The 24,077-nt window shown below is 45.3% G+C and overlaps 1 protein-coding gene across 3 annotated transcripts in view; it reads left to right on the forward strand.

Moving 5' to 3' along the window:
• The window catches only part of FYN (FYN proto-oncogene, Src family tyrosine kinase), a 39,726-nt gene extending 20,637 nt beyond the window's left edge, over nucleotides 1–19,089 (forward strand). For all 3 annotated transcript variants that reach the window (XM_010281604.1, XM_010281605.1, XM_010281606.1), the window contains 3 exons: nucleotides 85–275; nucleotides 8,691–8,822; nucleotides 18,449–19,089. In XM_010281604.1, coding sequence (XP_010279906.1) covers nucleotides 85–275; nucleotides 8,691–8,822; nucleotides 18,449–18,657 — 532 coding nt within the window. In that variant the 3' untranslated portion in view covers nucleotides 18,658–19,089. The remainder of the gene's footprint in view (nucleotides 1–84; nucleotides 276–8,690; nucleotides 8,823–18,448) is intronic.
• The last annotated feature ends 4,988 nt before the right edge of the window (nucleotides 19,090–24,077 follow it).

Below are 24,077 nucleotides of genomic sequence, written 5' to 3' on the forward strand. Positions count from 1 at the left end.
GTGGACATGGCAGCCCAGGTCTGTCTTCAGAGTACTGAGCGCTTAGGCGTATACGTTTGATAGCCCGTCTGTGTCTGGGTTCATTTTAAAATGCACCGATTGCGTTCCGTGCCTCTCGCAGGTGGCTGCAGGAATGGCGTACATCGAGCGAATGAATTACATACACAGAGATCTGCGGTCTGCAAACATTCTGGTGGGGAATGGCCTAATATGCAAGATCGCCGACTTCGGATTGGCAAGACTGATTGAAGACAATGAATATACGGCCAGACAAGGTAGAAAGAGCAGCAGGCGTAGCGCTGAGCGTCGTCCCTCTAACAGGGGCTTTAAAAAGCTCTCTCTCATAAAATCTCTCTCTCATATGCTTTGGGGTTGCTTTCAGTAAATCCTGAACTCACCTTAACTCCTGGCCCGGAACTTCACTGCTAAATGCGTGTCCTACAGAGAACACTTAATTTAATTGTCTTCCCTTTAAAAACTGACCACAATGAAGCAAAGGTGATGAGTGAGAGCACAGGCGGGTGAAGTGCCAGGAAAGACAAGATCCTCCTGGTGCCCTAACAAAGCGTGTACTTTACTTACCAGCCTCGGAAGCCTGAATGGAGTAATCCAGAAAAGCCATTTTTTGTAGTGTGCCTTCTAGTATTTACTAACTGTTATCAACATTGTGGTGCTATTCTTATTTTCTTTATTTCAAATGGGTCAGAGAATTCCGTCTCTACGCAGTGGAGCTGTCTGTCTGAGCACTATGTTTTCTTTGGGAACTTAAAAAGCTGCTTCAATAGGAAAGCCATTTTCCAGTGCCACACAGAGTGCTGGGCACAGCCGACCGCTGATACACTATAAAAATGTATCAAAGAGTATTGTAGCTTTTTTTAAAAAGCATGTGTGTGTTCAGACTGAGCCATGACACAGGCTCTTTGTAGTTAGTCATTCTTTACAAGTCATGCTTAGTTGTCAGATGTTGGTCCAAGTTTGCAGAGCTACAGTGTTGGCAGTACATCGGTAGTGCTTGCTCAATATGTGTCAGTAAATACCACTCTGTCCACTTCAGTGCCAAAGCCAAGGAGCGTCCCGTTAAACGCTGTTGTATGTCATCAGAAAGCACGGGTCGGAGAAGTACTTCATAACCTGCATTTACCCCTTCCTGTTGTGAGTTTTTTCTCCTGGCCAGAAGTCCCTGTTTCAGCATGGATTTTGCCGTTAACTCTTAGGAAAGAGCTAACCTCTTTCTGTAACTTTCAAGTGTTGACAGAAGGAGCCGGAGAGTTTCCAGCGTGCCTCGTCTTGGCCTGGGAGCAGCAGCTCTCACGCCGTGCACACCCCTCTGAACTGCTCTCAGCAGTACCTAGTCACAGGGGTGTGGACCACAGGTTGCGTCCACCCTATGAGTTGTGGGCTCCACACTCAGACAGCAAGGCCTGATTACTGGGGAGGGGACGGGGATGGGGATGGGGACAACACGGACCTTGAAGAATCCATGATAAGTACTAATGAAGAGATTTAACCACTATTGATTTCAGCCCGAGGGCGGGAATTGCTCCTTGCTAGCAAAAATAGCCTCGTATCGTTCTCTCCAGAATAACAGGAGTGTCTGCAGGCTCTGGTAGACAGAAAGCTGCCTGCTTGCCCTTCCCCTGTGTAAAACAAGAAGAGTTTTCCTTGAACAAGGCAGCCAGATCCAGTCTGCAAAATGGCTTTGAAACAGTGTCCTGTATTATCTCCATTTCTGTCTGTTTTACTGCTATGTCTTTTGTCCCCTTTGGAAACCAGCCAACATATAGTTTGACATGGCTAGTTGTTTTAATAGACAAGTATGTGACCTACTTCTGGCCAAGATCCCTTCAGGCTCCTGATCTCTAGGAAATCGTCTGGTGACCTGTTTGCTTCCTGGTTTAAATCTCTCAGAATAGTTTTTCCCTCTTTCACATGTTAGAAAGCCATGAAAACCAACCTGACTGATGTTGAGGAGAAGCTTAGATTTTTTTTAAGACAAGAAAACTGATTGAATTTTGGGTGAGAAAACTCTGAGCTGAGAAAAGCACAACGCCAGGACTGGAAGGGAGAGGGAGCGTAGTCGTGGGTATCTCCTGCCCTTCTTCCATGGCAGAAATCATTCATATTGTGGAAAAAGTGCCTGGGAAGGGAGAATTCAGGAGATCTGAATCGTGTTTGCCTGGCTTCATCTCATGGTGCAAGTATGGAGAAGTCACCTATCCTTCCCATACTTCAGGGCAATGGACACTACTTCCTTCCCCTGACCTCAGGGTCAAGCTGAAGTCCTTCAGAGCTACAGAATTCCTTAAAATAGAGCTGTAACCACAGGCATCCTGTAGAAAGGTTTTCCAACTTTCGCTAATGTTTTTTTGACCCTTTCTTAAGTGGTAGCTTGTTCTAGGGAGGGGTGCATTTTTGACCAAGCAGCACACTCTCAATTTACATTTCATTGCAATTAACCTGGCTTCCAAGCCAGCTGGGCAGCCAGGGTGAGCCTAGGACCTTTAATTTATTGAGGAAGAAACATGGTTTCTAATGTGCCACTGGAATTTTTCTTCAAGTGGGATTCAGCCCTGGTTTGTTTAGTTAAACTTCAGTTTGAGCATTGCTTGGTGGAGACCACAGTATCAGAAGGAAATGGTTGCCTCTGCTTGTTTCCCATGACCTATTACTTCAGCCTCCAAGGGGATGCATCTGGGGACTGCTCTGTTTATCTAGCTGACTACTGCTTCGGTGGGAATTTTGACACGGGAGGAGAGCCTGGCCAGCGGAGGGGAGGGGGACGGGGAGCACTCGAGACTGGCAGCTCCTGTGGGAGAAAGGAAATATTTTGCCTTATGAAATCTGAAGATTAAAGCCTTTGGTCACTCTCTCCTCAGCAGTCGTCCTTCTCTTGGCTTAAGTGTGTTAGTACAGAGCTCGTTGTCAGCATGGGGCAGAGGTGGTTTTCTCCAGCCTTGCTTGATCTCCGGCTCCCTTCCCCCACTGTCACTTTTGTCTCCGATTAAATATTTTGAAAGGAAACAGATGGGGATGCTTTGAGCCCCAGCGGGCTAGAGTGCAGGATTCCTTGAACCTGTACGGGTATTACTCAGCCTGGTGGTAACGTTTTACTGACTGGTTTATTTTCTTTTTGATTTGAACAAAGGAGGCCTGACTGCTCCTGATTTAGGAGAGGTAAATAAAAAGCGGTTCGTTGTCTGCACTGATGTTTCTCAGCGATCGTCAGGAAGGAAAGAGATGGTCACGCCACTAATGATTTAAAGTGTGTGACTAGCAGCTATACACTGCCATTAAATAATACAAAAAAAAAGTTCTTGGCTTGTAATGAGCATTTGGCTCCTCTTGCTTTTAGAGGAAGTGAGTAATCAAAGGGGAAAAACATGCTTATTAAAGTGACGCCCATTTTAAAGGCTACACTGGCGGACTGTATTGCAGCCTGCACCATCAGGGCTTGCTTCTTTTGGCTGTTGCGACATCTTCCCCCACACACAGTGCCGGGTGTTCAGTCTCGTTTCCTTCCATCAGTGATGATGCTTGTGTCAGTCCTGTAAGGCAAGCCTGAAAGCCGCTGGTATCTGACGGAACAGAGAGGAACTTCCCACCAACTCCAACGCAGGATTTCCCATGCAGTTCTGCTACCCTTAACGCTGATCTGGTTCGCATCTACATGGAGTTTTGGCCAAGCACATGGCATTTTTTGCTCCACAGAGTTACTGGGGAAGAGTTGTTACTATTCTAAGCAGTAGCAGCTGATACAAATTTAAAATTGCCTTCATAAAAAAAAGAGCACAGTTATTTTCCAGGCCTTGTTTCTACTGCCTACACTGGCAGCACTTGCAGCAATGCCGCTCCAGCACACATGAAACAATAAGGATCTTTCTGATGCCTTCCAGACAAGTCAGAGCTATTCTGGGAGCTCTAGTACGTGTTTGTAAACTCTCAGATCATTTTTGCCTCCTTAACACTTAGAAATACCTCCTTCCTGCCCTGCTTAAAAACAAGCGATGCTTCGTATTTTGATTTCCTAGAAATGAGCGGGGATTTTTTTCCCCTCCCAGGCTCTCCCCAGTGTTTTTGCAGAGACCTGGCTCCCAGCTCACCAGCTAATCCGATCTCTCGTGGTCGCGACTGACGGCTCGGCGGGCTGTAACGCCCAGGGCTTTGTTCTTGCCCTTTGCCTGCCGATCCCCAGGCGAGCCGTGGGGCGGAGAGGTGGAAGGACTCTCGCTTCTCAACAGCCAGCCCCCGGGGTCCCGCAGGGGGATCACTCATAATGCTTCTACAGAGATGCCATCTGCTCTGCGAGAAGGAGCGTGGCCAGGTCAAGAGGAAGGGCGAGGGGAAGGAGGGGCGTGCGGGCGGAGGGTGAGAGGGGGGTTTAGACCCGCAGTTCTGCCCCTTGTCCCCCGCTTCCCGGGGAGGGGTCAGCCTGTGGAGCCTGCTTCTGATCATTGATGTTTTGCCAGGCTTGTAATTTTGTGTGTGTTCTCACAGCACAAAAAATGTAGTTGTGCAGTCCCTCCCACACGGCACTCATCATTGCCTACCAGGGCTGACTCCTTTCCTGTTACATGCTTGCTTCAGCACTTCATTTTTACCTTTTGTGGCTTTCCCTTTCCAGCCCCAGGAGCAATTCGCTGCTGCACTACATCCTCTGGTCGCTAACCCAAGAGTTCCTGTGGTTTTGGGGTCTTGGAGCTTGGGATGCTGCGCTGGGTTTGGTTTTGAAGGTATGAGAGGTAGCAGCTTTGTAGCGTTTCTGGAAGCAGGATCGTTATCAAGCTGGCAGTGGCTCTGGGGCATGAGTTTCAGAGGTTTCTGCTTCGTGGAGATTTAAATCTGAAAAAACAAAGCTCTGAGGGATTTTCGCTCGCCTCAGAAGAAGCCATGCTGAGAGTTGTATGCCAAGGTCACTCAATTATCCCAGCCCCCTCTGCTCCTTCTCATCACGCGACCTGTTTATAGCCGATGAAGAATTAAAGCAGGGCTACGGATTGATTTTTCCCAAGGAAATCCTCCTGGGAGATAACCTGTGCGAATGCCTGGGCAGAGCTGGGCAGAGGTCCCAAGAACAGGGTTGAGCCTTCACAAAAATCCTCGGAGGTAGGAGGCAGGGCCGGCTGCCCTAACAGTAAATTGGATGGGCAGCTTTGGCTTGTCATGGTCGGAAGCAGTGCAGAAACCCAAAAAAAGGCTTTCCCCAGGCTGAAATGTTTCAGAAAAAGGACAGAGATAAAAGCTGCAGATTAATACCTCGCTTTGGGGCAAAGACAGGCCATCCTGACCTAATGAATGCGGTGCGTGGTCGGTTTGTACGTGTGGAGTTACTGACCTGCTAGTTTGTAATGAAACAGGTTCCAGAAAACAAAAAAAAAAGACACCCCCCCCACTGATGTACAATCTGCCTTCGAAGTAGGAGATAGGCTGCCTTGTCAGCTGGGGTAATTTGGCTTATCAGATTTATTAACACGCTTGTCGGTAATACGCATTTTATCTGATGATCTGGTGCTGTAATTTGTTTGCCGCACAAAGTCAGCTTGTTTAATGAGCTGCTGAGACCCGGGCAGGGGGAGCGGGTGGGGTTTTTAATTGGCGTGTTGGGAAGCGAGTGAGTACGGGGCCTGTGTGTGGGTCGGGAGCCACGCGGGGCGGCTGGCCTGTGCGAGCGTGGCCATAGCAATCGGGGGGCTTCGGAGCGGAGCTCAGCACGTCGGGGCATTTTTGTGTTCTCACAGAAGCGCGCTGCCTGCGTTGCCGGTGCCAGGCGTTCGATGGGAGGCAGCGCCTTGAGGGGATCCCTGCCGGTCCCTGCAAAACGCTGCTGTAGCGGTGATTCTGGCACCCGTCCGGGCTCTTCGGGAAGCACGCGTAGCTCCTGGTGGCACCCAGACGGCTCTGCTCGCCCTTGGTGTGGCTTATCCGTGTTCACCCGAGCTCTGCGAGTGATCCCTGCGTGTTACGGCGCTGCGTGCGTGGTACCTGCAGCTGTGCAGGTACCTGGTGCGTCCTCGCTGGCCTCTGTTCTCCCCTTACCGACGGCTCTGCCGTACTGGACCGTGGGCTCTCTTGGACCATCTAGCCTCCAGCATGCGTTGCGGGGAAATAGTAAACTATGAGGCAGGGCTCTGCTAGCGACCTCTCTGCCAGCCTTCACTTCCCCTCCTCCCCGTCTACCTCTTCAAACTAAACTTCAGGAAATACTGCAAAATAATACAGAACATGTGATTTTTATTTTTTTTTATTAGTTGTTCTAGCCAGAGAATCCACCACAGCAGGGCCAACATAGAAATGTAATGAGTAGCTACCTTGTCATCTGAAAATCCACCACACGGACCATTTGCCTTCTCCAGCAGTGCTCCTCACAGTCCAATGGGGTTTGTACTGCTCTGGCTCTCAGGAAGAGGTGTGCGCTGGAATTGTCCTCCCTTCTCACCTACTTACCTTGCTTCACGTCTTCCCATGGTCCCTGGACACTCCACATACTCACCTCCTGCAGCAGTAGATGACGAAGGCAAAAATACCGGGGGAGTTGGCCACACAGGAGTCTGAAGAGATTTCTTTCTTCCAAAGATGAGTTGTGTGTGGTTGCTACCTTTGGATCTGAGTATGAAGCACAAGGGAGTTAGACCAGCTTTGTCTCAGCCTCTCAGAAAAATACAGCTGATGTAAAAAAAAAAAAAATAGTTGAATAAAATGTGCGCAACAAGCGAATGAGCAAACCCTCATGCTTGGCTGTCTTACACGCCACCAGCCAACATCCAGGCCTTCAGGCTGCTGGCCAGCCCGGAGCTCTTCGTTGAGCTGGCGTGGTGTTTGTGTACCATCAGCTGCAGGTAGGAGAGAGCAGAGGGACGTCAGCCCTCATACCCAAGGCATGCCTGCATAAGCCCATCTCAAGCCATGGGAGCCCAACCCCCAGATACATCCAGCTGGCAGTTGTGCAGCCCCAGGACATGCCTGTGGCTGGGGGGGCCCCGTGCCAAACGCTGGTGCTGCTGGAGCCGGGCCAGCTTCCAGGACAGATGCTCGAGTGATGGCAGGCTGTGGCCACAGAGATGTCAGACATCATGGCCAAGGCAAATTTTAAGAGAAGATGAAATAGATTTTGAGTCTTATAAACTAAGACTGTTCCCATAAAGCAGTGTAAGTTAGGGAGCTTGAGGCCAAAGCCAAGCACCCGAATTTTAGCTCCTGCCTGCCTATCTACTGATGGAAACACAGAAGAGGCAGTCTTTTTTTGAAAGTGAATAGACATCCACAAATCCTCCAGCACCTTTGCAAATCAAACCACCGATGTGTTGATGCTTAACTAGACTTAAGTTCCTGACTTCAGGCATTAGGGATTTGCAACTTTGTCTTGCGTCTTTTGATTTAGCAAGACTTACCTGAGCAACTACAATTTTCCCTAGAAAAACGTATTTGTTTCCGAGTAATAATCTCTTTCAGGATCACTTACATGTAGAGCGGGAAAACCTTTAGCACACCTGATGTTTTACTAAGTAAGGAGATGAGATTTACCATGTTTACTTTGTACCCTGAGCCAAGTCAGATTGTAGCATGTAGCAGAAGATACAAGGCATCAAGCGCTGGATGTGATGGCAGAACCTCTCCGGCAGGGAACTGTAAACAGTCCCATAACTTCATTCCCTGAGAGTGATTTGTCCACGTTGTAACGCTTTCCACACTCTTCCTGAAAGTGAGGGGAGCTTCTATGAGAGGGTGGTGAGAAGTCGAAGTGGGTTTGTTTCCAAATTCAAGTGTGTTTGTCAGTAGGGATCAGCAACAAGCAATGCAGCTCTTTTGCCTGTGTGTTAACACAAGGCACCAGGGAAATGTCTGCATATTTTTTCATACATACTATGAGTTAATTATTACCCCAAGACTTTTCTTTAAAGTCATACTGAAAATATTTTCCCTAAGAAAACAGTAAATGATTGGAAAAGCAAATAAATCAGTGTTTAAAGGCTTGTTATCTTACCATCCTTACCACAACTGGCTCCTGCAAGCTCTGATGATGGATGAGCACATTAGAACTGCACGTATTTAAGGCACTACAGGCTTTTCAGTGCCAGGAGCTTAAAGTACACTGTCAAGTTATAAATCACAGACCAAAGTTGTGCCTTGACATCATTGCACTCCAAGCAACTCGAATGGCAGTATTATTTTTAAGTCCTTGCATGTTTCTAATGAAATATTAGGTTTGTTTTCAATTTATGTTTTTACCATTTTGTTTGTTTGTTTTGCATTTTGCTCAGCTTGAGCAGGGAAACTGGGAGGTACATTTCCAATAAATCTCACTCCTATTCATAGGTGCTAACTGTGTTTGACTTGCGAATATCACAGGGAAGTGTTAATTTAAAACATTTTGGGAGAAAGAATTTCTATTATATTGGGCTTAATGTTTTTTAAAGCTTTTTTTTTTCTTTTTTAAAACTTCAAACCTGACTTAAAATGTCTTAGCCTTCTCTTGGGATGTGGGACAAACCCACCCCTTCCCTGCTAAGTCTTTCTTTCTGCCCTACATGTTCCACTCGCTTGTCCTCTCTGACCGTACTCCATGGGGCTGTTTGTTTGTTAACACTTGCCTGCAGCTCTGTCCACCTGCACATGTTGCAGAACACAACAGTCACCTGCAAACTGGTACCTTGATTCTCTCTGTTCTGATTAAGAGTCATTTATTCTTTCATTAGGTGCAAAGTTTCCCATTAAATGGACTGCGCCAGAAGCGGCATTGTATGGAAGGTTCACAATAAAGTCGGACGTGTGGTCTTTTGGGATCCTACTGACAGAGCTGGTAACAAAAGGGAGAGTGCCATACCCAGGTAAGAAAACAGTCTGAGCCCTGCTTCTCCTGGGGAAAGGGGTGGGAACGAGCCATGTGCTTAAATCAGAATGTTTATTTATTTTCACTGGGCTCAGAGGAGGATGGTTATCATGCGTAAGTTCTGTGTACGCTTGAAAATGGTCCTGACTCTGAAAGCTGCTGTGTGATGGTCATGATAAAAATGACGAGAGAACAGAAAATCCAACATATTAATTTCAAAAATTTTTAATTGTTCTCAGTTCGATTAATATATGTTCTAGACGAATAATGAACGCAATGTAAAATTACTGTGCTGTGGAGCAAATGGCTCTCCACAGTATTCCATTCACATTAAGATACCAACAGTCAAACTCCCAGAGTGGCATTACTCCACTTACTCTGTCAGTCTGGTTCTCGGCAAGGTTTGATGACTGTCTGAATGTCTGGTATTACCAAATCACTTTTTTATAAACTCTTAAATTTCAATCCTTGCTTTTGAGATGGATGGAAAGGAAAGAACATAATTCTGTAATGTGCAGGCCAGAGCTCATAGCAGGGTCACAGCAGGGCCAGATTCTCTGCATGGGGGAACCGGAGGCCCCATGGCTTTTTGTTGAAACCCTGCCAAGTATCCAATGGATTAAGATTTGTAGGAGGGGTGATTGGATCTGCCTGTGCAGAAAGAGCTTTTCATTCTGCTGCCCCCCTGAAGATTGTAGGCATTCAGGTGAAGAGGAAAGGGGTGAGGTGAAAGGAGTGCATCACATGGAAAAGAATTTAATCCCTTTATTTTCTTATCAGCACAGATACTAACAACAGGGCATCTAGCTGCATCTGTATACTTTTTATTTAAAAAAAATATTCTTTAAATACTCGCCAGTATGGCTGTGTGCACTGCTTTAGTGTCCTAAAGCAGTTTTGAATTGCCAATCTCTGCTGTGATCAAGCAGTCAGATGCATACACCAATTCCACAGGAGAAGCGTGAAGGTGGACTGCAGTTTATCCTGTGATATCTCACACCACTTCAGAAGGCTGAACTCAGCAAAACTAAACTCCCAGAGTTTTGCCAGGGATTTCAACTTTGCTAGCGCCTAGCAGCCAGTAGCTGATATTTGGGATGAGAATATGGGGACTGGAAGGCTTCTCGTGACCAGCGGTGAATTTTGGCATGATTAACTGGGAGCAGCTTAGCAAAGCTGTAACTGTGACAACAGAATGAGGTAGCAGAAAGCGAGATGACATGTTTCTGTGGGATGGATGAGTCCCTCTGCCCAGCACTTCCCCATGCGGTTAGAGAAAAGCGGGTGTTGCCACCACAGGGAGTGGCTGTGTCCCTGGCCGGCACAAAGGTCGTCTCGCCGTGAGGATTGCATGTCTCTCGGCATGGGAGAGCCGTGATTTCCACAGGTTTATTGAGGGTTTAATGCAGGCATGGCACAGCATGCAAAGGTCGAAGATGGAAAGAAGATGTGTCAGACGATAGCTGAGACGATGTTGCTCCCAGAGGGTGGGCAACGCTCCTCGCCGGGCTGCAGGAAGAGGAAAGTCCGAGTCACTACCAGCAGAGCGGGTGCAGAGGGGCTCTTGCCAGCCAGGGCAGAGTGAAGGTGTTTTTTTTTTCCCTGAGCTCTACATTGGTGGGGCAGAGATGCGTAGTGACTAGCCTTCTCTCTTATCAGCTGCATGAGCAGAGACACACGCGCACACACAGGAAAAAATACTATTCCGGGCAAAAGTGACCATCTAAGCCCTGTGTTAACTCACGAGTTTGTAACTGAACACAGAGTTGGCCGTGGCAGCAGGGGATGTCTGCACTTCCCAAGTGTTCCTTTCCCTCCCTGAAAGAGAAGGAGGCCACTGGATGTGCGTTTAACTGCTTGCAATATATAACTTCTTGTAGGGCCCATGACAGAAATCTCAGGCATGGTCTGTGTCCTGAAAATGTGGACAGTTTTATTACGTGGCGGTTTGAGCACATCAAAGACAACTAGCGGCGTCTCTCCTCTCTCAGCGCCGTCCTCCCCCTTCATCCCTGACTGCAGGAAGCCCTCACACACTGCAAGTCCTTCCGGCTCACTCTCCCCCACCCACGCTGGGAAGACATCAAGTAGCTGGAAGCAGCTTGTTGTGTGTTACGTATCAGAGGGTCAGCGGTTCCCTGGATGATCATGTACTGTCTCGGTTACGCTCTGTCTGAGCTCTATGCCAGGGCTCTTCCTCCCCACCGGGACTCCCACCCTGCTCAGCCAGGAGGCTTTAACCATCTTCATGATCACCATCACTCCTCTCTCTTGACAGTTTTACCTAAGGGCAGCCTCTATTTTAAATTTGCATTTCCAAAGTCTTCAGGTATTTAATTTCGGTCTCATTCCCCTGACCCTAACTGGGAAAACGTTTACAGGCTGAGGCAACGATGTAGAACTGGGGCCTTCTCAGAAGGGTCTGTCTTTGCATGTGGGTTGAAAATAGAGCTCAGACTTCCCAAGGTGACAAAGACCTCCTGAGCTCCTCAGAAAAGGCTCTATTTTCCCCTGACATAGAAATGATCATCCATCTCCTGCTTCATGCTGGGAGGAGGAAGGACCTCCTGAAAGGATAAAGTTTCATGAATTCAGATCCCTGTCTGGAGCAACGTCCTGGTTTCGGCTGGGATAGGGTTAATTTTCTTCCTGGTAGCTGGTATAGTGCTGTGTTTTGGATTTGGGATGAAAATAATGTTGATAACACACTGATGTTTTGAGTTGCTGCTAGGCAGTCAAGGACTGCTCAGCTTCTCGTGCTGGCCTGCCATCAGGAAGGCTGGGAGTGCACGGGGAGCTGGGAGGGGACACAGCCAGGACAGCTGACCCAGGCTGGCCAAAGGGATATTCCCTACCATATGGCATCATGCTTGGTATATAAACTGGGGGAGTTGGCCGAGGAGGGGCCACAGCTCAAGAACTAACTGGGCATCAGTCAGCGGGTGTTGAGCAATTGTGCTGTGCATCACTTGTTTTGTATATTCTTTTATCATTATTATTATCATTATCGTTATTATTCTTCTCTTCCTTTTCTGTCCTATCAAACTGTCTTTATCTCAATCCACGAGTTCTACTGGGGGTAGGGGGGTGAGCAAACGGCTGTGTGGTTGTTTTCACTACCTGCCGGGTTAAACCACAACAGGCAAGGAGTAGGTTTCAGATGCACCCACAGGGCTTTTCCTGTCGTCGCGGCACGGCTTGCACGTGGAGGAAAAGATGGGAGTTCAACCACCCTGAAAGGCAAGACTCAACCCTCCTCACCCAAGTAGTAAACCTATAGGTGAGAGAATGCAGTTTGTAGGCACTGCCAACCACTTTGGCACCCAAGGCGTGTGGATTTGCAAGCTCTGGAAAGGGTCAGCCTTGAAACAAAGAGGGTCATGGAGCTGTCACTCTGCTGTAATACCCAGTTTCTGAAATAGTTGTGGGCATGTTGTCCTGATGTTCCTGCTTACAGCTTATAGCAAGCTGGGGGGAGCAGGGAGAGGCCCTCAGACAAAGGGATTGCTCTCTTGCTTGACAAAATCTTAGTGCCTGGAGAGGTTATTTATAGCACACACCCCAGTCCTGTGGTGGTAACCATGCCCGCAGGGCACTGTACCTCATGCCTTGGAGAGCCAGGCATTGTTTTAAGCTTGTGTAGGAGAAGGGAGAAGCACAACAAGGAAGACAGAAGGAGAAGGCAGGCAGTATCTAGGAGGGGAACAGACTATGTGGAACAGGACTTGGCATTCATTGTCCCCCGGATTTTATCCAGTTCCTGTCCTGATGCCCCATTTTGGAAGAGAAGCTGGAAGCAGTGGAGGTAAAAATTTTGCCAGCAGAGATGAAGATCACGGTAGAGTTCATAATCAAGCCTTGCCCCAGACCCTACAGCTCCCATAAGCAGCACTGACTTTTTGACAGGTGTCCTCATCTTCGTCCTTCAACCAAACCTGTTCCTCTGTCAGTGGACGTAACGGACTGCTATGATAACTAATTTATTAGTGCTTTTCCTAGCCTTCCCTAATGCCCCATTCTTTTCACAAGGCAGCAGATTGAAATAAGCAACTTGCGCAGTCTTTCTGTGCATCGAGGTTCTGTTAACACTATTACAGTGGGTAAATAAAATGGGAAGAAGAGGAGCCAAGTTTAAAAAATAGTCTGCTTAGTTGACCTTTTTCAGAATCTGTTTCTTTCCCCTTTCACAAATTCCCCTTGAATCTTAGTTTTGCTTTTTTTGATGGAGTTTAAGAGTAGGAGGCTGCATTTCGGTAGCAGTAGTCAGAGAATTTGGGGGTTTTTTACATGTTGCCTTTTGGATAGACAAAAATCTCAGCTGCACTAAACAAGCACCTCTGAACTTGCCCCTCCTGCCTTCTTCTTGTCACATCAGGAGCATTTACATTTTATGTCCAGCGTGACAGCCACCACAATGCTATCCACTTCGCTGCCTCTGGCCAGGCAGGTCTTTGAGTTTGGGCTCCAAGCAGCTCTGCAGTCCCTGGGGAGCTGTGTTCAGCCTCCTCAACCCTGGGGGAAGCTGGGCCACAAGTGCCAGCAAGCGCATGGTGTGCTGCCCGAGGCTGGGGCCAAGTGCACATCAGCGAGTCTGCCTATGTGTGTGTACCTTCGCCATGGGTGGTAGGTAAGGAGTTGAGAGGTGCGTACTCAGGACACAGCACAGATAAGCTCAGGTGGGTTTCTTTGTAAGCAGGAAAGCTCCACTCACAAATGCTGTAGCTCTTATACCAAGCAAATAATAACTTATTTAAAGTTAAAAAAAAAACCAAAACACCAAAAAAACCAAACCCAACAGATGTTGATAGCCTAGCTTTGTGGGTGTTTTGAGGATGACAAATTTTGGGGGGGGTTCAGACCTTTTCAGGCCACTAAATGAAGTGGCCCGACTTCCAGATTTTTAAAACTTGTTACTACTTTTGCATAGATATAGGTCCACTAGGTTCATATTGTTCTCAGTAAGAACAGCATTATGCTTCAAAGGTTGTCTTCCTGTAGGAGCAGCTTTCCTGCTCCCTTCAGTGCACTATCGTGCCTGTGTATGGAATAATCTCCCTGCCTAAGTCCCATATCCCATCCCTGTGCCCTCACTTCCAGCTCTTCTTTGGGGCTGTCCATGGAAGTTAGAAATTCTGCTTCTAGATCAAACTGAGCAAAACCCAAAAATCAACCTCTCTCCTTTGTACTTCTCTCTTTTGAGAGCATGCTCACAGTGCCAGCGTGATCCAGCCCCTCTGGAGGACTACACAGTTTTACCTTCTCAACTGTACTAGAAAAGGGCCAACATGTCCACATCTGAGGAACCTTTGAGCATGAGCAGAGGCATAGCTCTGGGTTCTTGGAGAATCTGACATAGAGCGTTTCTGGGGATGGAGAGCAGCTGAGCTGCTGTTTTAAGAGTCCTGCTTTAAACGTTTGCGTCTGTATGAGTTTGATCATTGGTCTGAAAGCATGCAGTGGGTCTTGAAGGAGCATGATTCTTAGTCCAACAGAAGAAAGCAAGAATAAAGCAGCTTAAAACCATCACTGTCCTCACTAGACTTCACATTGCCCAAAGTAATCTATATAGCTTATTAGCTTTGGATGTGGGCATGCTGCCTAGTTACAGCAACGTTTCCTGTTTTCTGGAAGAGCAACGTTGCCCAGAGTTCTGCTATTTGCACATCTGCTGTGCTGCATCTAATCAAGCTTCTCAGAGCACTCCAAAGCACTTGCTGGTGTTTTCTTCAGCCACAGCTGGAAACTTTACATCCTCTTTTATGTCACAGTAACCCTTCCTAACACAGCTTTTCTAGAAAAAGTCAAGCAGCATTGTGTTTATGTCCCCAGTCCATATGGGCAGTAGATTTTTATTGTATCAAGCATTAAAGTAGCCATACCCTGTGGCATCTTAAGATTATTGGAGGTTTCACTAATAAAGCTGGATGGTGGGAAGTTATTTAATTTTTGGTCTTCTCAGGGAATAAAAAGCTAATGGAAAAGCCATCTTTTGGAAATGAGATGCTTCCTTCTTGGTCCAAATGGTAGTTCTAGAAGCATCATGAGCACAAACTGATTTTTCAAGCAGGTGAAGAAAAGAATATTCTGTCTACAGAAGAATATTGCTGACTATTTTATTCCACAGATTTAAGGATTTTAGGATAAACTTTTAAGAGGTCTAGAAGTTTACTGCAAACAGAATTTAGTTTATTATTTACGAAAAGACTTGAAACTCTCGGGTATTCATTAGGAGAGAGCAGTTGTACAGCCTGCTCAAATATTCTTTCTGTGGTATTAGAAGTACAGATACAACAGGCTCCTGCTATCAAAAGAGAAACACTAAACTTGTAGGATAAGATAAATGAGTCTAGATAATAGGTTTGTAAACATAAACAGGCCTTTTAAGAGGTAAAAAGTATGCCTGAAACACTGCTATTTTTATAAGTCTGACTAATAAGCCAGTCGATTTTGAAAAAAAAAAATAGATTTGAAACTCCTTTTTTAAATTAGCAGCACACATCAAAACCAACAGAATTTCTTTGGCAAATCTAGGTGCTGCAGCCCTTGCTGGGTGTATGAATTCCAGTAAGGAACATGAGGATTACTTGGTTTAGTTTCCTATCTGGGCTTTACTGGGAAGAAGGCAAAAGAAGAAAGGAAAAGAAGGGCGTTTTCCTGGATTACACCATGATGAGAAAACCTGGCTTAACTGACTTTCCAGGGACAAAAAATTACTATGATTTCAGACAGCAATGTCTCTTTTATGTTCTTTTTTCTATCTTTTTTTTTTAAAAGGAAAGTGAAGAGCTGTTTATGGTTTTCCCCCCACCTCTCTCTCCTCAGGGTTTTTCGTCCAGCATACAGTTTGTTATCAAGTTTCAGAGTGTGCTTTGCAGAACTGAGTAATGCACTGGATAAAAATACCAAACATTTGATGTCTTCAAATAACAAATCAGGTGGGAAGGAGCTTTTCTGCTGCTGTTGCTTCCACCCATATTGTACTTAAAGGGGTACTGCCAAAATAAAAAAAAATTGCATTTTGTCTATGGTTTAGGTATATAAAATAGATGAGTTACAGGTAACACTTATTTTCATAGCCTTTAATATGTAAAGGAAGCAAAGCAAAGCAGAAGTTCTTACCGCAAAACATGCCGTAATTCAGCTGATTCAAAGACAGGGATATGAAAAAAGGGTGCAGAATTTTGTTCAAAACGCAAATTTAAAAAACTAATAACTGAGAACAGAACATGAGCAAAATGCCCATTTTTTTCTTGTAGCATCTTGAAAAGCAAGGCCTGAAGTTTTGCGTTGATGGTGCTTTTGGGTTGGTGATGACGAACAGACCACTGTTTTGTAATTTAATAAAAAAGTAAAATATGTTTGAAAACGTTCTTGTTGGATAATAAGGAACACCCAAATGTTTGTTCAGTGTGTGGCAAGCTTTTCTGGTTTGTTGTGAGCCTGTGTGACCTAAAAAAATCAGTTTGGAGTCAGTAATGCAGGAGAACCTTAACTCTATGCAGAATCTGATGTCTGCAAAGGACCATTATTACTCTTATTTTCATCATTCTGTGGAGTCCGAACCACAGACCACTTTAGGTGCCGTACAATGTGTTTGCTCCTACTCATAAACAGCTAACACCAAAAATGCAGTGGGTGGATGCAGGTGATGAATCAAACACAAGAAACCAGTGCTGAAGTGTTGGTCTGCAGGTTAGGAAATACCATAAATTAGTAATCTAGCCTTTCTTTTCACAGTTATCACTGCTAAAGGGAACGGTAAGGAGAGGTTTGTAGGAGGATGAGGCAGTTGTCTGGAGAGGTTCCTCCACGTGCAACAGGCAGAATAAGAAACAGCACATCAGTGCTTGTTTGAAAATGGAAGGTGCTGCAGTAAGCTAACCAGAACTGTGACTCGACGGGGACGTGACCAAATGGAAGCCTAAATGCTAGTGGGGCAGCCTGTGAGAGGCTTTGAAAGTGAAGACAAGCAGCTGGTATTTTAGATAGTAAGCAATGAGGAGTGAGTGGCAAGACCGTGCAAGAGGTGGTTACAGCAACAGGCTAGGAAAATGATCCTTGCGGACACACTGCAAACAAATACCAGCAGGAGGAAATTACCCCGTCAAGATAAGAGGAAAAGGTGTTTCGTAATCCTAACATGAGATGAGAATCTAGATGTGGATGGCCAGGAAAGGTATTTTGCAGATACTTCTTTCAAAACATCTTTAAGAATTAAACACAGCCAGGACGTGAGGACACAGAGTAAAGACCAAATCCAAGGATACAGCTAAGTTACCAATCTAAATCCTATGCAGTGCAAGGATGTTATTCCCACTAGTTAAGGTGTAGAGCAGGCAAATTAATCTGTACTGAAGGTGGTTTAATTGTTTCTCACAAATAAGTTTACCAAAAATACAAGGTAGGACTCCTGGGTCCTGAAGGTGGGACAAGACAATTCTTCAAAAGGACACCCTGAAAGAACAGCGTGGAGGAGACCCAGGGAAGGGTGGTGTCGTGGAGGGCAGGGCGAGGATAAGCTAACAGAAAGAGCAACATCAAGGTGCTGGTTTCTAGATTTGGTCATGGAGGAACTTAAATGTCCCTACTAGTTCTCCTGCGGAGCTGCTTGGCAGGACCCACTAAGTCAGGGGACTGAAGCCTGCAGATACTTTGCAGCAGAGGAGTGGGGCAGTGCTTGCCAACTGGCAAGCCACAAAGCTTGCAGTCAGTGTGCACACTTTATCTGAAATACTTCTGAGTGCCTGCGGTGCCAGTCTTACCTTTGGTACTGTTAAAAAGCCAAAGAAATTACTGGAAGAGATATTTAAACTGAAGTTGAGGTTGACTGCAATTAATGCGTGGTGAAAGGCACTTCAGCAGAGCAATCAAGGGTGGAAAGGGTTGCATCGAAAAGACAAGGTCGCAAAGGGCCTGGCTTGCCTCTTAGAGACAAGCATGATGGTAATAGAACTTTGTACCTTTTTTGAGCGTGCTGTGGTTCTGCAGTGGAGCTGTTTTGCTTGCTGTTTGACCTCTGAGTGACTTTGTTCTCCTCTGGGTTGGGATGGAAGAGTGGAATATGGTGGAAACAATCCTTACAAGCACAGATCAAGGGAGTGCAGATCAGCAGCAGCAGTAAGCTGCTGAACTGGCCTTTGGTAGCCCAAAGTAGCGGAATTTGTCTTGAAGTCTCTGCAACATGACCTCACAGAGCACTTCAAGAAAGGCCCACGCTCAGTGTGAGGCTTTCAAAAATGCATCCTAATTTCTATAATCTTGAATAGTATTTGTTGTAAAGCATTGCTTTTCCTTAACCACTTCGCATAATACATTTCACGGCTACTGTTGTTGGAGAGGGAAAGCACCAAATCCTGCCCATCGTGAGTAAGCCAAGAGGGTAACCATGGGAGCAGCGTTTGACTCCGCACTGGATCCTAAAACCCTCTGCTGAGAAAGAAAATAATCCAGGTTCCTTTGCAGTAGATGAAGAGCTGAAACAGGACATTGGGGTGGTTTTGTTTCGCTTGTCTGAATGAAAAGAAATTTGTATGATCAAGAAAACCATACGTATTGTAGATGCAGTTATACATACGGGTCAATTTTCCTGTAACTTAACGGTGTGGATTTGTGTGCCCTTTACAGGCATGAATAACCGTGAAGTCTTGGAGCAAGTAGAACGTGGTTATCGGATGCCATGTCCTCAGGACTGTCCCATCTCCTTGCACGAGCTTATGATTCACTGCTGGAAAAAAGACCCAGAGGAGCGTCCAACTTTCGAGTATTTGCAGGGTTTCCTTGAAGACTACTTCACTGCAACAGAACCCCAGTACCAGCCCGGCGACAACCTGTAAATCCCTGGTCTCCAGACTCTGTCATGAATTACCAGGTGTTTCTCAGCCCTGCCCCACCTGCCCTTCAGCTTCCAACTCCGTGATCGACTTCTCCAGAGTGCAGCATCTTCCAGCACCGCCGTGCACGGGAGGGTCTGAAGCTGGGAACTTCCGCAGCCCTTGCCTATGACCACTTGTCCTAATAATCTGAATGTTCTGGATGAAAAGGAGAAAAACACTCGTTTTTTCTTAATCAAAGACTCCAAAACTGCATTGTATTGATGTTATGTAAACTGCAAAACCTCTGTTCATTGTAAATAGTAACTCAGTGCCAATAACTGATCCTAGTGCTTTCCTTTTTTTAAAATGCAAAACCTATGTGATTTTAACTAGTCTCCTCCTGATTCAACTAAAAGTATTATTTTCCAGAAGTGGCCTCTTTGTCTAAAACATTTTTTTTCATGTTTTAACAAATAAAATGAAAAAAATCAGGACAGGTGTTTGGTTTTTTGCTTTTTTATATATAAAATATATGTAATATATATACATACCTGTACATACAGTATACGAGTGCTATTGCAGAGGAAACTCATTTGGAATTGAATGAATCCTGCTGCAGCAGTACCCAGAAAGCGCTAATTTTACTGCAGACATGAAAACACTGGTGGGATTCTGAAAGCCAGTGATCTAATTTTTGGCTTTTGCCAAGCATGATTTTTTTAAATTGGATTGCACTTTTTGTTTATGATTATGTACCTGTAGATGGTTGTAACTTTGCTCTTTCAGGAATCATGTGCTGTATTTACAGTAATGTTTCCAATGTTTGACAAGTGTGTGATGATTTGTTCTTGAAATTAAAGCGAACATATTTAAAGCAAGAAAACTACACCATCACCGTTTGAACTGGAAAATTGAAACTGCAAGGACTTCCTGTATCAAAACATGTATACTGAAATGTTTCGAAAAGATTTATTAAACAGTGTAACCACATTCAGATGGTCTTAAAATCATAGCATTTTAGCCATGTCCACCTGCTAAACTGTTGGTCATGCAACTAGGATTTTTCTGTTTTATGTGTAACATTTTTCCATTGTAAAATAAGTGTGTTAAATGTCCTGTACTGCTAATGAAATTACTTTCTCTGTGTCTGCAAGTTCTCCAGTGGAATTACTATGCACTTCTTTACATTTCGTGGGGGATGCACAGAACAAAGTATTACCTTTTCAGTTGTCTGTACCAGCCTTGAATTACTTACGTTTAACCAAAAAAAAAATTCCTTTCTATTTCTATTGAGTTTTTAATACTGAGTTGCAAATTTTAAAATCTTAATTACATTTTGTTATGGTTTATTTGCAAGTTTACATTTTAAAACTGTTTAACTTTCTTAATTTAGTAATTAAAAAAAAGAGCATTTTACATTTGGATAGTTGTTCTTTTGTTTAAACTGTGGAGATAATGGTGGAGTCGAGATTAAAACTTTTCAAGAAGGGGTGTCATGCCATTTGGGGCATCATATTTCATAGGAGTATGCAGACCGATTACCGATGGGACATCATTTTCCAAATTCTGAAGTCAATATTGTTTTTCAACAGCTGGAGTTCAACTGTAAGGAAGATGGTTGAATGCATAGCTAGTCTCTCATTTCTTTGTTCTACCAGCATTTATTCTTTAATAGTTCTGTTGCATTTAACGTGAATACTTTTACATTTACAAGTGTTTCAGGAAAAGATTTTCTATGCCTTGTATTGCTGTTATTGCTTTAAAATATTGCAGCCAAGAAAGACTTCCTGATAGTTGAAATTTTTTTTTAAATTATTTAATACTTAGATTGTGAATTCATATTCTGAATATTCACGTATTTCTAAAGAGAACCTTTTTCGGTTCCTGAAAACCAACCCAATAATGAATTGAGATTCAAAGAACAAATTGTCGTCAGTGTTTTAATATTTTGTATTACAAAACATTGACTGAAAATCCTCTTGCAAAGTAGGCTTCCACACTTAGCCTTTCTTGAAGTGTGAATTTATACGGCAATGTTGCTTGTTACCAGATTTCCATGATCAATTGGTTAACTTTTTACATGTAGAGTCTATAAGTAATGTTATGTACATGATATATTCAATGTCGCTGTACCTGTAGCTGTGGAGTGCTGTGGAGTACTGAGGAGGCCATCACTCCTGTTGGACTTTTAGTTTCCTCTTAGTACTTCAGAAGCGAGTCGTCCTCTTTTTCCCACAGCTGCCCCCCTGCCTTAAAATGTCATCCACTGAACTGAGGACTCCGTAGTAACTCAGCCGGCTGGCGAAGCCAAAATGCCACGTACTCAGGCCAGTGCTCGCTGGCAAAGCATGGCCATTCTGCCAAGTTCCTTAGCAGCCTTTGCTAGGCCACAGACTTCAGTGCAGTTTCCATCTGCAATGTGGGATGAGCCTAAAACGTTAGTTTTGCCTATGTTTCTTGTTGGAAGTAAGACTCAGATGGGGCATTGTTGGGGTTTTATGGCCTTTATTTCTGATTCTTGGGTTTGTTGTTTCTTGTATTGCATTCAGTCTATGAGTACCATGTTGGTCTCTGCCACGTCTCTGCCTGCAGCTGGCTTGTGTGCAGACTGGTGCCGCTGTTGAGTGGCAAATCCAGACCATTTCTCATCGGTGGCTCTTCTGCTTCTTTTTCTTAATGTTGGGAGTTTTGTTGTTTGGGTTTTTTAATCTCTCAAATAAAAACATTAGCAAAAATTCAAACAAGATTGTTAGCATTTTTGCTATAAATTAATAAAAACCTTTCCTTAAGCACTGCGTATACACCACAAATAGCTGTGTGGTGACTGTAAAAGTAGAATTATGAGATTAAGAATCTCCTGTTCCCTCCAATACTTTTTTTAACGTAAGGCTAAATAAATCCCATCCAGATAAAAAAAATTGGCCAAATGCTTCCCCCACCATCCCACCTGACTTCTAACCCATTGGTGGGTGGATGGTGAAGTTTCATAAATGGTGATCTACCAGCAGCTGAAAGGACACCGTGGGGTGACCCAGGCATCTCTAGGCCAAGCTTAATCCAATGACAGGTGGGAATGCAACGCTTCCGTGAAAGGGATGGTTGGTAGGATTAATGCCTGTTAACGTATTTCTATGGGAAGAAAATGACATGAGACTTGGTGGGTCTTCAAAAATGTCTGAAGTTTGTCAAAGGCACTAGCACGATGTTCTTTGGCTTTCTGCAAACAGTTCTGCTTAGTTCTGTGTGACGCTCAGGTTTTGATTTAATTACCACTGCAGAAAAGCGAAGTAAATACAAAATAGAAAAGTGATCAACTGCTAAAATTACAAGAATAGTCATAAATGGAGAAATCTGTCTCCAGTGCGAGTGTTTCCCCTGATGCCTCTAGACTGGCAAGGACTACCTGCAGACCGAGAAGGCAGATTGCTAAATGTATTTGACCTTGCCACATAACTTCAAGGTGAGTGTGAAGTTGCTCAAATTTACTGTAGCATGCACCATGCTTTTCTCAAATGCTGCAATAAAAAATGCAGTTCACTAACAACTGCTACCACATTGTAACCCGAGGGGTTTAAGGGCCTCACACGAGGCTGAGCCCAAGCATGCAAGAGCTATTAGGAGATATACAGTAGCTCCTCTTCTAATGCGTAGACAATATTCATTCATCAAAGAAGGCTTTTCCTGTCTAATGGGAAATTACCACCAGCAGTGCAGGCAAAAGGATATTTATTTTCTCCAGTCGTGTCAGTTTGAGGGTCTGTCTGTCTTTCAAGAATAATTGGAAGCCTGTTTGTAGCTCAGAAATCTCATTGTGTTCTGCAGGCTCGGTAAGCAGTGATTATAATTTCCTGTGACTCATACACAGGGAAATTTTATCACTGAAGGGGCTCTCGTCAGTTGGGGCGGCTTTCCCTGCCATCGTAACCGAAGAACGGGGCAATTCAATTTCGGATTTTGCTGGACGGACCAAACCAGAACCCGTGTCCTTTCAGCAGAAAAGGGGAAGAGGCCCCTTGCCAGGATGCCACGGGCCTAGGGTGTTAGTTTCTCCCTCCTGGTGCTTCTGAATTTGTCAGGAGGACTTCTGACAGCTAAAGCCAGGTTACTGAGATTCATTTTGAATGTTAGAGGGGAAATGCTAGCTTCACTTAAGCTGTGAGATAGTTTCTGTTGACTTAATACAGCCAGTGTTCTTACGTGTATGTATATATATCTGTATCTCAAAATGCCATTCACACACAAAAACATCTATACCTACACAAGCGTCAATCCATCGCTTTGTATTCCTCCCCTGCAGCTGAGTTGCTTAACAAAAATGTAAGACCGGGACGTGAGCAGATTAGAGGACACAATGGTGTTAACAACAAAAGAGCTTCTCTCTTCTTTTTTTCCCTGGCTCCCACTACGTGGTCGGTTATAATTCCTATTCCCAGGCCAGGAGAGGGGTAGGTAGCAGCAAGCACTGCTGCCGCAGCCCGGTGATGCTCTGGGTTTCTGGCTACTGCAAAGAGCAACCCGCAGCTGATTTCAAAGTCGGGGAGGGAAAACATTTCTCCCGAGGGCTTGGCTGCAGTTTGGGGTCTGCGGTGTGAGTGTGCAGGAGGGCTGAAAGGGGAGGAAAAGTGCCCTCCCAGGAAAAGCGGGTCATTAGCTGGTGGGCTGTGCATCATGTCGTGTAGAGGGAGATCCAAAGGCTGCAGCTCCAGCTGTGCTCGCCGCGCCGGTGTTTCGCTGCGCCCAGGGATTTAGGTGACAGGCTGGTGAGCGTGAGCTGCGGTTTCTGTTACCAAGTGTAAATATCTTCTCTGTTACAGGGTAGGGGTGAACAGTATATGTTCCAGAGGAGCAAAAAAAATCGCAGGACTGGTGTGCTAGTGACTGGAGGGCAAGTGTTGCATCTGCCTGGCCAGGCCAGATGGGAGTTTGATTGTTCGGCTCATTGTTGGGAATAACTCAGCATTAAGCTCTGTGAATAGTTAAAAGGGCAAAGAGCAAAGAAATGGGATTATCTCCTTCCTCTACAGCCGGGCTAGAGCTTGCCAAGGGCTCCAGTTTGCTTTTTTGTGCATCAGCATTTGTTGCCGAGCGCCCGCACCCAGAGTCTTGTGAAGTTTGCTCAGCTACTTATTGTCACAGCTTCACATACAATCCCGGAGCCCTGTAATGGATGGATCTTCATATGGAAAAAGAAGAAGGAAAAAAAGGATGGAGGGAAGATTTCCGACCACATTGTAGCCTTACGCGCTGACCCAGGGGTTCATCCTCATGCCCAAAAACCTGGCATCCCCCACGCTTAATTCACTGCCGCAGTTCGGGCTCTGGGCTGCCTTCCAGCCCCGCTACGGCTCTGGATTTCCCCAGCTAGAAGTTGCCACTCGTACAGGAAGGGTCCCTGGTGCTGGGAAAGGGGTGCAGTGATGCCGGCACACCCCTCCTGGCAC

Source organism: Phaethon lepturus, unplaced genomic scaffold (assembly GCF_000687285.1).
Source record: "Phaethon lepturus isolate BGI_N335 unplaced genomic scaffold, ASM68728v1 scaffold28442, whole genome shotgun sequence".
Lineage (NCBI taxonomy): Eukaryota > Metazoa > Chordata > Aves > Phaethontiformes > Phaethontidae > Phaethon > Phaethon lepturus.